This window comes from Procambarus clarkii, chromosome 14 (genome assembly GCF_040958095.1).
Source record: "Procambarus clarkii isolate CNS0578487 chromosome 14, FALCON_Pclarkii_2.0, whole genome shotgun sequence".
Taxonomy (NCBI): Eukaryota; Metazoa; Arthropoda; class Malacostraca; order Decapoda; family Cambaridae; genus Procambarus; species Procambarus clarkii.
The window spans coordinates 2,731,286-2,749,273 of NC_091163.1; the positions used below are offsets into that span (position 1 = coordinate 2,731,286).

The following is a 17,988-nucleotide window of genomic DNA, read 5'->3' on the forward strand; positions in this document are numbered from 1 at the left end:
GTAAGCAGTGATGACGAAAACTTCACCCCTCTGCCAAGGATTCGAGTTGGGGACGATCTTAATAGATCCAGCTATATTGATACGACCAATGACAGTGATAGTGATAACGAGGTTGAGCGTGAAATAATCGCACCTCCCCCACCCAAACGAAAGATTAAACGAAGTGATAATCGTCTGACTATAGAAAAACCTAAAAAAAAAATCTAAAATCCGAGCCTAAAGCTAAAAAAAACTTTTTGAAACTCCGCTGAAATCTAGTAGTCATGTAAGTGCATTATGATGTGATATGTTATGTTATCTCCATGTGGGTGCATTATGATGTGCTATGTATACCAGTTATTGAATAAAACGTATTAAGATAATGATAAACTATTTTCTCACCCATTATGCTAACACCATGTAAAGCATTATGCTGTGTTATGTCTGTCAGTTATGTCTACCAGTTATTGAATAAAACGTATTAGGAGAATGATAAACTATTTTTTGCACCCACTATGCTAACACTAGTCTCTGTTTTTTTCTATCAGATAGACTGCTTAAACAGTCATAACCAGGGCTAACTATTTTAAATTAAAAGTGCAAAGATGTTTCGGAGTGCTATTTTAGTCAAGAAATGACACAAAATTGTGTTTATTGACTAGTGCGAGGCAGAACAAGAAATCAGGAGGTATATGTTGTGATCACGCAGTTAACAAATAATATTAGAATTTGTAGGTGATGAACACGTCTCCCCAAACTCTTCTGTGCCTATTTCACAAAGACTTTTCTTCCTAACTCTCCCCTCTTAGTTCGTGGACTGGTGGCACACCTTTGTTTAAAATTAAATTTACAAAGCTTCACATTTACAAAATGATATTTGGTCATCAGACAGAAAGATGATTTCCACTTTACGTTATGTAACGATATAATGCAATACATGAACTAAACAGGTCTGTGGTAATCTTTTATTGTGTTTGGATGTAATGGCTAAACATGGTTTACATTTTTAATAATGTTATTTGGTCATCAGACAGAAAGTTGATTTCCCTGTTATGTTACAATGTGTTACAGAGGGCTCAAACTGTTACACAGTCAGCAGTCTCTGTTTTTTCTGCTGGATCGAACGATCACTAATGGCTGATGAGCGCGAAGGACGATGGTGAGTGAAAATTCACGCTATGGAAAGGAACAAGGTCAGACCCTAACGAGACGGAATGAGTAGACACGCATACATTTTCATATGTTATAAGAACTGAAAAACAGACATAACCCAGAGCTAATTCACTATCGACTCATCCGGTCTGTTTACATTTGGATAATGTAGGTCTTAGAGAGACAGCCTTGAACTCGGGGAAAATGAACAAGTCAATTTAATAATAGTATCAAGACTATGTTTTTCCGCATTGTCTTATATATGTTTACTTTCCTTGGAATTTGTATGGGGGGAACATTGCTCACCTAAGGGAGAGAGAATGAACGTTGCTTGACGTTGTGTGTTACAAGGTCTGCACAGCAGTAACGGGTGTAGGAAGAAGAGGTGATGGAGATTGAGTAGACACGCATACATTTCAATGATATTTATTTGGACAGCAAATATTGCAATCAGAGTTAACAAAAATAATTGTAGGTAGTGATCACGTCTCCCGTGTCAATGTGTCGACTTATATTGAATTTTGTTACTAGCTCGTCATGATTGTAACTTGCTTAGCTAAAAATGAATTGAGGGGTTCAGTCCTGGATTCCTTTATGCGTCTCTGCAAGCCTTTACTACCCATATGACTTTATCACCCTGCGTGATTGGGCTGTGTAGCACCACGTAGGCAGTTCTTGACACACTATGTAACCCCCGCATATAATGTAGAGAGAGTGAGAGGGAGGGGGAGAGAGAGAGAGAGAGAGAGAGAGAGAGAGAGAGAGAGAGAGAGAGAGAGAGAGAGAGAGAGAGAGAGAGAGAGAGAGAGAGAGAGAGAGAGAGAGAGAGACAGAGAGAGAGAGAGAGAGAGAGAGAGAGAGAGAGAGAGAGAGAGAGAGAGAGAGAGAGAGAGAGAGAGAGAGAGAGAGAGAGAGAGAGAGCGAGAGAGAGAGAGAGAGAGAGAGACAGAGAGAGAGAGAGACAGAGAGAGAGAGAGAGACCGAGAGAGAGAGAGACCGAGAGAGAGATAGAGAGAGAGAGAGATAGAGAGAGAGAGAGAGAGAGAGAGAGAGAGAGGGGGGGGGGGGAGAGAGAGAGAGAGATGGTACACCCCATTACCGTCACTCCCCCAGTGAGAGGGGGTGGTAAGTGGAATAGGTGGAGTCGCTGACAGTAGCTACATCTCCCTTTCCTTAACGAAACCGCAGTGGGTAATGGATACCCGGGCACTTCCGCCCGTGTAGGAGGAAGTAATGGCAGCCATTGCGCTCCCTCTGGGAGTGGAAGATATGATCACACCAGCTACTTGGAAATGCTCTTCAGTTACCCTCTGACCAGTGGGCAGTACACACACACCCCTCTGCAGACTTTGAAAAACTCTTAAGGGTAAGTGGGTAATGGACCACATCCGTCCAGGTCTGTCACCTATACACTCCCATGCATTGTTACATAAAACAGACCTTCTCCACCAACTGATGCCTCATCTCATTCACAACTTAAGAGTGTCTGCTCTCGCTTTCTCACCCTCCTCCTCCTCCTCCTCCTCCTTCACACTTCCTGTCATGTATGGCCGAACTATTACCCTCATGGATCATCACCAAACACAGCTGCATAACTCAAAGAAAATAGACTTGAAAGCGATTAAGGCTAATGGACCACATCCCTCCTGCTGCAGCTCTCATCTCCTCCTGGACTCTGCTCTTTCCTACCCTCCTCTCACTTCCGGCAGTGTGCATAGCTCGATGAAAAATAATGCCCGTAAAAACCACAAACCACAAATGATCCTAAACACTCTCCAGCCAAGGGGAAGCTCCCCTCCCTCACCCATACCCCCACCCCTCACCCACCCCATCAACATATGTTGGGACCCCTCACACCTACACACAGCCTCTACATAGCTTTACTTACTATCATCTTTTAATCAAAACTATTATCTACACACAGGATTAAGTCTACGGCAAACACACATACATATTCATTTAGTATTATCCTCATATTCCTTACTATACCACATACCACATAGCCCTACATACTCTCCTACCCTCACACAGCATAACCCCCCATCTTTCCTGACCTCATACCGAAACACCAGACCCTCACACGCGTCTGACACGCGCCAAACTTGCGGGGAAAATTCTCCCAAGCCCTTTGAGACTAGACACCTGCGCCCCACATAGCCAGCTGACTCTCATAGTTCCACCTGACAGCTGGTGCGCGTTGTTCTAGTCTCAATTTATGCTACTCGTTGCTTGGTCCCATTGGTCATCTTGCAGGGAGAGGTTTAACACTTTCACGGTTATTGACCTTAGGAGTGTGTTATATTCTGTTAATTTTGGGGTGTTGAAGGAGGGAGCACACCTTAGTATATATATATATATATATATATATATATATATATATATATATATATATATATATATATATATATATATATATATATATATATATATTTACCCTAAACCCTCACCCTAAACCCTTCTAAATGTGAAATAATATGTTCCAACCAGGGCATCGTAGAGAGAATAGAGGGTCTTCTGCCAAATATCCATAAAAACTAAACCTGAAGACAGCACACTCCTAGGAGCTCCCCTGGGGTTGAAAGCCATCGATGAGGTCCTTGATAAGAAAATCGCCGACCTTAAGAGGATGGATGGGAGGATTGAGGATATTGATGCTCAAGATGCACTCTACCTCATCACCAGATGTCTGTCCCCCCCCAGGTTAACCTACTTTCGGAGGTGTTCACCATCTTACAGTAGCCAAAAACTAAGTGAGTATGACCGGTTACTGAAATCAATGCTAGAAAAAGCCCTTAACCTCTCTCTCGATGACCTACAGTGGAAACAAGCCTCTCTTCCCGTAAGACTTGGGGGCCTCGGAGTTCGAACAGCAACGCAAATCGCTGTTCCAGCCTTCCTGTCCTCCTTATCAGCATCCGACGACCTTGTGAAGGAAATTCTACCTGCCCACTTACATCAGCTGGCAGGTGTACATGATCCCAATTTTACACGCTGTGCCACAGAGTGGGCCTCTCGTGCAGGCCCATCACCTCAACCACCATCCCCAAAAGCCCACAAGCAATCCAGCTGGGATGGCCCCATTGTAGACCAAGTTGCTGCAGAGTGCCTGGGTGCTGCAACAACACAACATGACATTGCTCGCCTCACAGCAGTAGCAGCACCACATGCAGGGGATTTCCTGTTAGCAACCCCAATGTCGGCAACTGGCACGCGTCTCACACCACACGCCCTCCGAATTGCTGTGGCCCTCCGCCTTGCTGCCCCAATCCACACCAGATATAGGTGTATTTGCGGCGAGGTGGTGGCTGACAGGTACGGCCATCATGGCCTACTCTGCCAAAGCACAGGGGGATGGCACTTGAGGCACAGTGAAGTTAACGACATCATCAAGAGGAGCCTCACCACAGCTGGATGCCCAGCTGAAAGAGAGCCCCGTTACCTAACGCCCCGTAACTCTGATGCTCTTATTGGTCGCCCGGATGGTATCACAGTGAACCCCTGGAAGAATGGCAAGCAGTTGGTATGGGACTACACGTGCGTATCAACCCTGGCTAACACCTACATTAACCTCAGTGTTGCACAAACAGGTGGCGCTGCCACCCACAGGGAAGCAGCCAAATCCCGTAAGTATAGAGAACTGGATCACCACTACAATTTTGTCCCCATTGCTTCTGAGACACTCGGCGCCTGGGGTAAAAGTGCTACCAGTTTTTTGAAGGAACTGGGTTCTAGGCTCATTGAAACAACAAGGGACCCAAGAGCTGCAAGCTTTCTTTTCCAGCGCCTCAGTGTGGCGATACAGAGGGGAAATGCGCACTGCATCCAGGGTTCCTGCCCGCCATCTGAGGAGCTGGAGGAACTCGACAACCTATGATAACCATCTTTGTAACCCATATGTAACTCCTTTTTTGTAACAAAGTTCAAATAAAGTAAATATATATGTGTACATACAAAAGAATGGGGGTGGTAGGAGAAGATAATATTAGTGTTCAGTGAGAAACCACAAGGTCTCCTCTGAATACTTTTTATTTTCTTCTCCGAGGCTATGGGTCCCCACATTGGCACCAGAGGTGGTACCCTCACAAACTTTTATATATATATATATATATATATATATATATATATATATATATATATATATATATATATATATATATATTTATATATATATATATATATATATATATATATATATATATATATATATATATATTTATATATATATATATATATATATATATATATATATATATATATATATATATATATATATATACACTAAATATCTAATAACACAAGATGATAAATAAATTATATTTATACTTGTATTGCAGTAACTCCATATACAAAGTGTAGTCATAACTTGCAACAAAGTAACTATCGGGATAAACTAATAACGATTATAATGATAATTATTATCATAAAAAACATTGATAACTATAAGAACGATGCAATGTTGACAAAGAAGTGATGACCAAACCACTCTCTCGAAGATAAGGAGACGACGACGTTTCAGTCCGTCTTGGATCATTATCAAGTCGATTGATAGTGATGTAATAGAGATTAAAGTACGATAATCCATGCAGGTTTTCCTAGTGTAATATTTAAGTAATGTCTTGGTTATTATTTTGTGTGTGATGTAATCTTGAAAAATCTTACACCATCTCCTGCTGACTTTCTTGACTCGTTCAGTCGTCATTCAGGTCAACTGCTACTTCCCTCTCCCTCTGTGTCTGTCTGTCTTAAACTAACTTTCTTCCGTGATCTCAAAAAGAGATTCAGAAAATATTTTTTGCACGTCATTTATTTCTTAGCCTTTTCTTCTTGATCTCATTTTTCCATTTGGTTCGAGAGTCTCTTTTTCCATCATCAACTTCCAATATGCGTTCATATGCCTCAATTTTCTGCCAATATCTGTCCAACTTGATGTCTCAAAGGCCATGATATCTCAAAGTTTGATATCTCACTGCTGATGTGTGTAATACATATATGTATAAATGAATGGCTACAACCCCTCTCTTCACGAACGTTAACAATGTTCATTGTAAGTATTTGCATTTGATGTAAATATTTTACAGGTAATTACAGCCTGAGGAAGACCATGTATACTTCAATCCTACGAACGACAATGCTTTGACTGCAATGTTTAATGGAGTAATTTGTTGCCAAACACGAAACACAAGAGTGGATTGAATGATTGTTCCTGGTTTACACAACTCGTTTACTCTCGTATGTGTGTTCTACTTGGATGATGTTTTAAAAGCTGATGCGAATCAAAATAAAAGGCCAGAGACAAAAAATGGTATTAAAATCCTCTCGTTTTGAAGAATACAAGCTTGCAAATTGAATGGTATTTAATATACGCAAAAGATTTGGCTGGGTATACGCTTTCAGTGCTAATTGACATCGGCCTCGATGAGTTAGGTGATCTGGTGATCAGTCCACGATGAGTTAGTTAAGCTGTGGTTCACTTTCACTGATTGGTTAGTTTAGAGAACCTCAGAGGAGCCTACTTCGGATTAGATGAGCATGAACTGTTTACTGTGGAATATCTAATGGGAAGTTGACCAGACCACACACTAGAAGGTGAAGGGACGACGACGTTTCGGTCCGTCCTGGACCATTCTCAAGTCGATTCTAATGGGAACCTACGTGGAGGTGAAGTTACAAGTTTGTTGTTGCTTTAGATTCAACTACTCAGAACAAAAATTTCTAAGTAGCACGGGCTATAGTGAACCCATAAAGTCCAATGGGAAAAATGTAGATATTTGTAGGTGAGAGTACACCCTAATCTACGCTTCACCTAACCTCCCCTTAACCGTAGGGAGCGGCGAAGGATAAGGTGAGGTGATTGCTGCCTGACTCCGGCAACAGGATAAATAGCTGACCTTTTGAAATTGTCCATTTTCCCTGTGCTTTCCTCAAATTCTTGGCACAATTTAACACGGAAATTTGATAATATAAGTTAACGAAGATCTTAAAACTTTCTTACTGTCTGCTTGACTTTTAATTCATTTATTCAAGAGATGCTTCTTAGATGTATCTTTTAAATCAGTACTTGATATAAAGATACATTTTAATGAAATGTGTTGAGATGTTTCACAAACTTTGCTTCAAAATCAGTGTAATTTCGATCGTTTCTCTTCCGTAAACACTTTTCGCACTCAATACAGCCTTTGAAACCCATCCAAAATATTGAAACGCGATTTGTAATTTAGATTTTGATATATGTGAATGTATGTGCCACTTAATATAATGTGCGGTCTAATGACATTTTCGGAAAGAAAAAAATAGGGTTTCCGAATAGGGGAAAAAGGTTTCCCTCAATGTCCTATTTCCTCCCCTGTAAGGTAGAACGGGAAGGGAATTATCAGGGGATAGCGCCAAGCCGTTACGACTATATAGCACTGGGAAGGGGTCAGGATAAGGATTTGGGATGTGAACGGGGGGGGGGGGGGGAAGGAATGGTGCTCCAACCCCTTGTGGACGGTCGGGGATTGAACGCCTACCTGCATGAAGCTAGACCGTCGCTCTACCGTCCAGCCCAAGTGGTCGCTGTAAGGTAGAAGCTCCTCCATTCCCATAACATGTTTTTTTCTCCTCTAATAACGCTATAAGAGAAGTCCTACAGAGGAATAAATCCGTCCACAATGTCTGCTTCTCTCCACATTTTTCCTTACGGTATGACCCCAAAGATTCGACAATGTTGTGTGTAGCAGAGCTTATGGGGGTCCAGGCGGGTGCTATAGAGAGGATCTGCGTGTATAGGGCCAGCTTGGCCCGGTCTCCAGACCTTATTATGGCCCTGGGAGTGTCTGGGGTTGATGTTGTTTCAGATTTAGCTACTCAGAACGAAGTGTCCATGTAGCACGGGCTATGGTGAGCCCGTGTCTGGGGACTTGTCTTGGGTGTGGTGTTGATGGTGAGAAGGTTTTCTCTATTAATTTAATCGTGAATTCTTATTCTCTCTCTCTCTGTCTCTCTCTCTCTCGGTGGGTATTCTCGTTTATATGGGAGCCTCTTTACTCCTCTTTACTCCCGAGAATTCTCCATTTGTGATTTTTTACAACTATTTACTTTCCTTTGGTGGTGTGTCTACCCCACGTCAGACCTGTCCATGTTAGACACATCCCTAAAGGCAATTACTCGAAATATTGGGTGAATTTGGCCCCAAACGCTTGGCCTCCAGCCTCAGACAGGCTGAGAGATAAACATTTACATATATCTATTTAGGTCAGTACAGTAGAATTATATAAAGTGATAAATTGACAATAATTTACATCAATTGACAATAATTGATAAATTGACAATAATTGATAAATTGACAATAATTTACATAAATTGACAATAATTGATAAATTAACAATAATTGATAAATTGAAAATAATTGTCAATGGCTATACATAACTCCTGCGTATCTGAATATAATCTTCATTTGAATACAGATTATCGTCTAGTTGACCCTCCGTCGTTGATGGCTCCTATGAGGCCTGAAAGTAATTATAACTTGATGCCTTCTAAATGAGGTCATAACTCATCATAATTGGATTACAAAATGTAACGTTTTTCTCCAATTTTTCTGACTGCTCCAAGAATGACAGAACGTCTAAATTGCTCCCATTTAACGATTTAATAATTGTTGTCACTAATATTTTAACTATAACATGGCAAATTATGTTACTTCAATTTTTATATAATATCGAAAATTAACAAGCAAATCTTTGCAAATATAGCATACATGATCTATGAAACTGAATCTATGGAACACAGATAAACTCTTATATTTCTATCGTTATTTATACCAGAAATACAATAGATTAAGTAAATTTTTTTATTTTATTTCTAATCTAATTTAATTTTCTAATTTCTTTCTAATTTCTAATCTAAACTAGATTAAGTAAAATTTTGCTTCTCTCTGATTACAAAAACTATTCTGCCAGTATTTTGACCTTGCTTCTGATCGGTTTTGATTTCCAATTTCCCAAAAAGTTTTAAGTTTTTTTCAAGTTTTCAGTTTCTTTTTTTTTCACTAGCTTCATAGTGTTCGGGGAATTGATACCTGGTTGATGGGGTTCTGGGAGTTCTTCTACTCCCCAAGCCCGGCCCGAGGCCAGGCTTGACTTGTGAGAGTTTGGTCCACCAGGCTGTTGCTTGGAGCGGCCTGCAGGCCCACATACCCACCACAGCCCGGTTGGTCCGGCACTCCTTGGAGGAATAAATGTAGTTTCCTCTTGAAAATGTCCACGGTTGTTCCGGCAATATTTCTTATGCTTGCTGGGAGGACGTTGAACAACCGCGGACCTCTGATGTTTATTCAGTGTTCTCTGATTGTGCCTATGGCACAATCAGAGAACACATAACTATGGCACATAACAAACAATTATGAATTGTTTTTCATACCTGAAAAATCCTCAACAGATCTACATCTAACTCAAATAACTCAGCCAGAGACGTCGAAGAGGAATTCGTTTGTGGAAAGTTAGACTCGTACAAGCCAGACTCGTACAAGCCAGACTCGTACAAGCCAGACTCGTACAAGCCAGACTCGTACAAGCCAGACCCACACAAGTCAGACCCGTACAAGCCAGACCCGTACAAGCCAGACCCACACAAGCCAAACCCATACATGCCAGACCCATACAAGCCAGACCCATACAAGCCAGACCCATACAAGCCAGACCCATACAAGCCAGACCCATACAAGCCAGACCCATACAAGCCAGACCCATACAAGCCAGACCCATACATGCCAGACCCATACAAGGTAGACCCGTACAAGCCAGACCCATACAAGCCAGACCTATACATGCCAGACCCATACAAGCCAGACCCATACATGCCAGACCCATACAAGCCAGACCCATACAAGCCAGACCCATACAAGCCAGACCCCTACATGCCAGACCCATACAAGCCAGACTCGTGCAAGCCAGACCCATACAAGCCAGACCCGTACAAGCCAGACCCATACAAGCCAGACCCCTACATGCCAGACCCATACAAGCCAGACTCGTGCAAGCCAGACCCATACAAGCCAGACCCGTACAAGCCAGACCCATACATGCCAGACCCATACAAGCCAGACCCATACAAGCCAGACCCATACAAGGTAGACCCATACAAGCCATTCCCATACATGCCAGACCCATACAAGCCAGACCCATACATGCCAGACCCATACAAGCCAGACCCATACAAGCCAGACCCATACAAGCCAGACCCATACAAGCTAGACCCATACAAGCCAGACCCATACAAGCCAGACCCGTACAAGCCAGACCCATACAAGCCAGACCCATACATGCCAGACCCATACAAGCCAGACACATACATGCCAGACCCATACAAGCCAGACCCGTACAAGCTAGACCCATACAAGCCAGACCCATACAAGCCAGACCCATACATGCCAGACCCATACATGCCAGACCCATACAAGCCAGACCCATACAAGCCAGACCCATACATGCCAGACCCATACAAGCCAGACCCATACATGCCAGACCCATACAAGGCAGACCCATATATGCCAGACCCATACATGCCAGACCCATACATGCCAGACCCATACAAGCCAGACCCATACAAGCCAGACCCATACATGCCAGACCCATACAAGCCAGACCCATACATGCCAGACCCATACATGCCAGACCCATACATGCCAGACCCATACATGCCAGACCCATACATGCCAGACCCATACATGCCAGACCCATACATGCCAGACTCATACAAGCCAGACCCATACAAGCCAGACCCATACAAGCCAGACTCGTGCAAGCCAGACCCATACAAGCCAGACCCATACAAGCCAGACCCATACAAGCCAGACCCATACAAGCCAGACCCATACAAGCCAGACCCATACAAGCCAGACCCATACAAGCCAGACCCATACAAGCCAGACCCATACAAGCCAGACTCGTGCAAGCCAGTCACATGTGCCACTTCGGGTGGTGCAGGCGTCCCCCTCCCATACGTCTCACGAGAACAAATAAGTTCCAGACCAGAACAACATTGTTCTCTACAGAACTTGTACTCCCTGGGAGAGAGGGCGTGTTGGTGGTTGTAAAGTTTGTGGCAGCGATCAGTTGCAGGGGTCACAGTTGCCAGAGTGTTTGATTATGGACACAACAAACATTCTGGGAGTTATTGCAACGTGTGTGTCACCTAAAGGTGACTAACGGCAGGTCTAGCTCCCGGGTCCCACGCCTCTGATCCCTGCTTGTGTGTTGGGCAACATGTCGTTAGTGTGTGTGTGTGTTGCTGTCAACGTAATGTATTGCTTTGGGGAAATTTAAGCACTTCTTTATTGTACTGAAGAGTTATACAAGGCGGTAAATCTTCATTGGGAAAACTGTTTATACAGGTAAATGACCTCATTAATCTCCATATAGAAGAGACCTGCTGACCTGCTGACTGCCTCCACAGGTGTACAAGGTTCGACACAAGTACAAGACGTATTCGTGACCATTTAGATACCAAGATTATCGTATTACTTCTGTACTGGAGAAAAGATTGGAGAAACGTAGGTATAGTTGAGGGGAGAACGGAAGTATGAGGAGGAAGCGAAAAGCCTTTTCTTTTTCATAGGTAACTATGAGGAAAAAGCACCAAGCTATTACGACTATATAGCACTGGGAAAGGACCAGGATAAGGATTGGGACGGGGAGGGAAAAGAATGGTGCCCAGCCACTTGTGGACGGTCGGAATTGAACGCCGACCTGCATGAAGCGAGGCCCGTCGCTCTACCGTGCAGCCCAAGTGGTTGGGTGCGAGTTAGTGGAAGTGTGTGTGTGTACTCACCTAGTTTGTACTCACCTAGTTGTGCTTGCGGGGGTTGAGGTCTGGCTTTTTGGTCTCGCCTCTCAACCGTCAATCAACAGGAAAACAGGTTCTGAGCCTACTGGGCTCTATCATATCTACATTTGAAACTGTGTATGGAGTCAGCCTCCACCACATCACTGCCTAATGCATTCCATTTGTCTACTACTCTGACACTGATAAAAAATCTTTCTAACGTCTCTATGGCTCATTTGAGCACTCAATTTCCACCTGTGTCCCCTAGTGCGTGCGCCTCTCTTGTTAAATAGCCTGTCTTTATCTGCCCTATCAATTCCTTTGAGAATCTTGTATGTGGTGATCATATCCCCCCTCTAACACTTCTGTATCCCAGTAACTAGTTGAGTACACACATACCCCCCCCCCACACACACACACATCGGTCCTTGCAACAAAACAAACTACCAACACAAACAACTCGACATTATTCCGGTTTTTCTCTAAATAATTACACGTTATAATTTGTCCCCCACACACAGTAGTGTACATACAATACAATACAATACAATACAATACAATACAATACAATACAATTTTATTTAGGTAAGGTACATACATACAATAAATTTTTACAAGGATTGTTTGACTTATAGGTAGAGCTAGTACATACAATGCCTAAAGCCACTATTACGCAAAGCGTTTCGGGCATAATACGGCTCCTAGGCCGCGATACCTAGCTAGTTGCTTCCTCGCAACACGTCCTAGCTGGACGTGGTGCTGTGTAGCATCCCCACAGTAACGCAGGTGATGCTGTTTGTCACGATTCGTATATAAAAGTATAGGAGTGGGGACATATATGATTATATCCTTCTGCATATACGGTGTTGCTTCTGGGATTTAGGCTACGGGCTCACCATAGCCCGTGCTACTTGGAGCTTTGTTCCAGGTAGCAAATCTTTAACAACAACAACAACAACATGGGATTAACGTAAAAAATATTCCAGTTGCGTGAGAAGTGGCGATTGCACATCGAGACGTCCATTCAGAAGTCTGCCCATTCAGAACATTAACCATTCAGAAGTCTGTCCATTCAGAACATTGACCATTCAGAAATCTGCCCATTCAGAACGTTGACCATTCATAAGTCTGTTCATTCAGAACATTGACCATTCAGAAGTCTGCTCCACGACTGGACCCAGAACTAAGAAGACTGACCTAAAGGAATAGACTTGGTGAAACTAAATCGAATCGTGCATAATGAAATGAAAACTTTAAATTAAACAATTAGTTTGCTTAAAAACAGTTCGAAGAGAGATATGTAGAAGCTCAGTTAGTAGTTACCTGGACCTTGCCTGGAGAGGGTTCTAGGAGTCCCCGACCCCAGCCTGAGGCCAGGATGGGGGTCGAGGAGTTGATAATATTATAAACAAACTCTGGAAACACACACACACACACACACACACACACGCGCACGCGTGAGTGAGAGAGAGAGAGAGAGAGAGAGAGAGAGAGAGAGAGAGAGAGAGAGAGAGAGAGAGAGAGAGAGAGAGAGAGAGAGAGAGAGAGAGAGACAGACAGTGTTACGGCCCTCTCGGGTCGCAACTGGGTTCGTACTCTGATGTTACTAGAGGAAGGGTATCCGGCCCCAAGCCAATAGTGGCTTTCAAGGGATGAGATCCGTGACGCAAAGTAAAATAAAAGGGGAAGGGAAAGAAAGGCAAAAACTTAAGATTATAATTACCTTCACCAATAAGTAATATATAAAAGTTACACAGGGGGAGGGAGTATTAACACTACACAGGGGAAGTATATACACGGTCGTCTTCTCCTGAAGACGCTGGATCCTCTCGGTGCCAAGTCCTCGGTGCTCTCGTGGTCTCTTGACGAATCCTTCGATCAAGCTGAGTCTACCCCGGACACAGGCCAGCCAAAACACAGTTCCACTGGGGCACCGCCGTGGAGGCCGTCAACCACAAGTCCAGCAAGCTGCTGGCAGGTTCCGGATCAGCAACGCTGTTCAGGCCACTCCACGAGCGATACTAGGGTAGCGCCCTAGTCAGGAGCCTCGTGTGATACCACAGATCACTCTCCTGTCCATAATACCCCAGGGGTTCAATCGTCTCCAGCAGTCGGTCCTGGGTACGACAATCCTTCAACTGCCACTTCACTGGCAGGGTAACACCACAGTGTTCCTCCGGGAGGCGACTCACAGCTGCTGCAGCAAAGCACAAGGTATGGGGACGGCCTTGGGTAGACTGCCTCAACTTCCCTTACAGCAGTCCCAGGTCGACTCTGTAAGCAGACACGTCATCAATAACAGGGACACACTAAAGCACCTCACTTACAGGCTCAGACACAAACGCCCCGACATATCCACTCCATAGATGGCGTTGTCGTCTGAGCACCACCTCACCAGAGGTCAGCAGCGGCGGTGTTGTGAGCTGAACAGGACTGAAAACTGGCCCTTGTGGCCGGTACACTCCGTCCTCACCAGGTGTCGTCGTCCATTTGGAGGGGGTTTCGGGAGCTGACCCACAGATGGCGCGGTCGTCACTGCTCCGTGCTCGGACGCTGGATTCGGGTCCGTAACAGACAGACAGACAGACAGACAGACAGACAGACACACAGACAGACAGACAGACAGACAGACAGACAAACAGACATACACAGACAGACGAGAATAAAAGAAACTATATGTGTTCATAACTTTCCAACTTTTTCCTAAGTATCCCTTTCCATCTTCAACTCCAAGTCTCATTTACATATAAACAGTCAAGTGAAGCTCTCAGGACTGGCGATATTTTGTAGCGGAAGGGAAAAAGCCTAGACACAGAAGAGTGCCAGGGTCACTCTGGCCATGCCAGAGTGCACCCCTGTCATGGCTGGCACAGTGAATGCCAATGTGGCCTAATGGCTCTGTCTACATAGTGGTAGAAGATGTGTGCCAACTATACAATTATACAAGGACCCCAGCATCTATCCTCTCATGAGGACCATAGCATCAATCCTCTCCTGAGGACCCCAGCATCTATCCTCTCCTGTGAACCCCAGTATCTATCCTCTCCTGAGGACCCCAGCATCTATCCTCTCCTGTGGACCCCAGCATCTATCCTCTCCTGTGGACACCAGTATCTATCCTCTCATGAGGACCCCAGCATCTATCCTCTCCTGTGGACCCAGCATCTATCCTCTCCTGTGGACCCCAGCATCTATTCTCTCCTGAGGACCACAGCATCTATCCTCTCCTGAGGACCCCAGCATCTATTCTCTCCTGAGGACCCCAGCATCTATCCTCTCCTGAGGACCCCAGCATCTATCCTCTCCTGAGGACCCCAGCATCTATCCTCTCCTGAGGACCCCAGCATCTATCCTCTCCTGTGGACCCCAGCATCTATCCTCTCCTGTTTACCCCAGCATCAGTCTCTTGTTTGCAAAGTGTCACCAGACACTCCCCCTACCACAAGAATATGTAAGATTTGTAGAAACACTTTGGCACTCCTCGTCATCCCATTGTCTGGTGACAGCTGTCTACACCTGCCGAGTATTTGTTCACATGTTTCGTAAATATGTTTCAAACATCCCCCCCCCCCCCACACACATATGTTCAAATACACTCACGCACACACACACACATACGAAGCGATGTAGATACAACTGCAGTTGACCAAACAGAAAATCTTAAAAAAATAAAAATCGTTATCAACACGAGTGCTTTTCTTTATTTGTTTTATACAAAATAACGTCCAATACTGAGTGACGGAAGAAATGTTTTCAATATGAAGTTGATAAGCGCGTTTTGACTTTTTATAAGCGCGTTTTTGAGCTATTATAAACGCGTTTTGAGCTTTTATAAACGCGGTTTGAGCTTTTATGAACGCGGTTTGAGCTTTTATAAACGCGTTTTGAGTTTTTATAAACGCGTTTTGAGCTTTTATAAACGCGTTTTTGAGCTTTTTAAACGCATTTTGAGTTTTTATAAACGCGTTTTGAGCTTTTTAAACGCGTTTTGGAGCTTTTTAAACGCGTTTTGAGTTTTTATAAACATGCATTTGGCTAGAGTGATCACGTACCAAGTCGTACCATCAATCAATTCGGGTCACAGGTACACAATGGAAATTTTGTTAATGTCAAAAATCTTCATCTTGTCTCGAGTGATGTCATACATAATCATGATGTCATACATCTTGAGTGTATATGACATCACGAAGTCCTCATTTTGGTTTACTGACGTACTGTGTGTCATGTGGCATATACGACATGCGTGACATATACACGTATAACATACATGTTATATATACGTATGACATCATGTTGTACATTATATCTGTTGGACATCAATTCTGCTCCCTGTGTTTCCTATCCTCCCTTTCTCCTAGCCGGTGCAGCCAGCCAAGAGAATCATAAAAACACAGTTAGGAGAATATTAAAACACCTAGGCCTCAAGAGGTTGTTTCACAACTCTCAAAACTCTTGTTGCACAGCCCGAAACCTGTAGCAGAGAGAGAGAGAGAACAGCGTGCATAATATAGCAACATGTCCTCTGACAAAGAACGTCGCTTTTCGCTCGTATGCGTTACATAAAGCCAAAAATTGACGCAGTACAAAATGAAAGTGGCTGATGTAAATGACGTACTGTCCCGTTTTCTGTTTGGGTAAACAGCCCCTACCCTCCCCTTGTCGGAAAATCCGACACCATTTAATAATATCATACAGGCAGATAATATTGCTGCATTGTATAAACAAGTTAACCCATAGAAAATGTAACTTGTAGTGGAATTTTCCGCCTATAGAAAACGGGATATCATTACCACATACTATTATAAATTCACCACCTATTATGGTGGGAATTATTCTTAAATACATTAGTCTTTGGACTTTACCATCATAAAACATCTCATATAAATTAACTTAATTATCAATATTAAAATAGAGTAAATGTGACCCCTTCTGTCACTGTCATCTGGACAATGTAGGCCAGTAGCGTCAGTGAGGAGGGAGTGGTCAGCCATTGTTATTGTTAAGACCAGAGTCGTTGGAGCGAGTAACAGCTCCTATTTATTCTCTTGGATGAAGTGTTACGGAAGATCAGAGTAGTGATCTGCCATCATCAACACACTATCATCAATCTCAAGGGAAGTATCTTTCCGCAACCCGTTTATCTAATCATTTTTGGCCATTAATGTCAGTAGATAGGGCCCACCGGTTAGAACACGAATGATCGACTCAAAAAAGGTAATTAAGCCTAGGTCTTTATGGTTCCTTGTACAGTGTTTTCTCTGATATAGCTGTCATATATTAGGATTCTGGCTTTATAGCTAGCGCCCTTTTGACAGGTCAAGACGAGGAAGCATGGTTTGTGCATCAGTTACCTGGGTGCATGGAAGCTACCTATAAGAGGATAATTTGGTGTCTACATCTTAGTTATATCTGGTGGACTAAGGCCTGCTGTACAATGAGATAAGGAACCTCTTCAATGTCTAACAATATATGTAGTTTAATACTGTAGTTTGATTGGTTGCATATATAAATTCAATATAAACCCCCCTAATGTGCAGTGGATCGATTTGGGAGATTATTGCAGATATAGAGTCCACTTATCATCATACAAATTGCTATCGAAATATATAAATTAACGTAAATATTAATTCTATATAAATTCATAAAAATTAAATAAATATAAATCTCACAGGTCGGTTCCCACCCCCCCCAATGTGTAACATGTGTAACACCTAATGCACACATTCTCCTCATAGGAATAACCGCATGCATGGCGATGCTCACTTCTCCTCTCAACTTCTTATTAACTAAATCATAAAAAAAATCAATATACATTTTCGTTTTCCTATGATTTAAAATAATTTTAAGCCATTTCTCACTTTATATATATATATATATATATATATATATATATATATATATATATATATATATATATATATATAGGGGTGGTAGGAGAAAAGCACACAGAAACTGTATTGGAGGGGACCCACATTCCCTCCAATGCGTTATGTGTGGTTTCCTCCGAGGCTATGGGTCCCCCTTCTTCCAGCCAGAGGTGGTACTCCCTTCCCT

At 43.2% G+C, this 17,988-nt stretch overlaps 1 protein-coding gene across 1 annotated transcript; it reads left to right on the top strand.

Moving 5' to 3' along the window:
• The first annotated feature begins 7,644 nt into the window (after positions 1-7,644).
• LOC138364653 (uncharacterized) lies at positions 7,645-17,724 on the top strand. The gene is made up of 3 exons (XM_069324628.1): positions 7,645-7,688; positions 9,550-9,903; positions 17,670-17,724. The coding sequence occupies exons 1-3, from the start codon at positions 7,645-7,647 to the stop codon at positions 17,722-17,724; spliced, it is 453 nt and encodes a 150-aa protein (XP_069180729.1).
• The last annotated feature ends 264 nt before the right edge of the window (positions 17,725-17,988 follow it).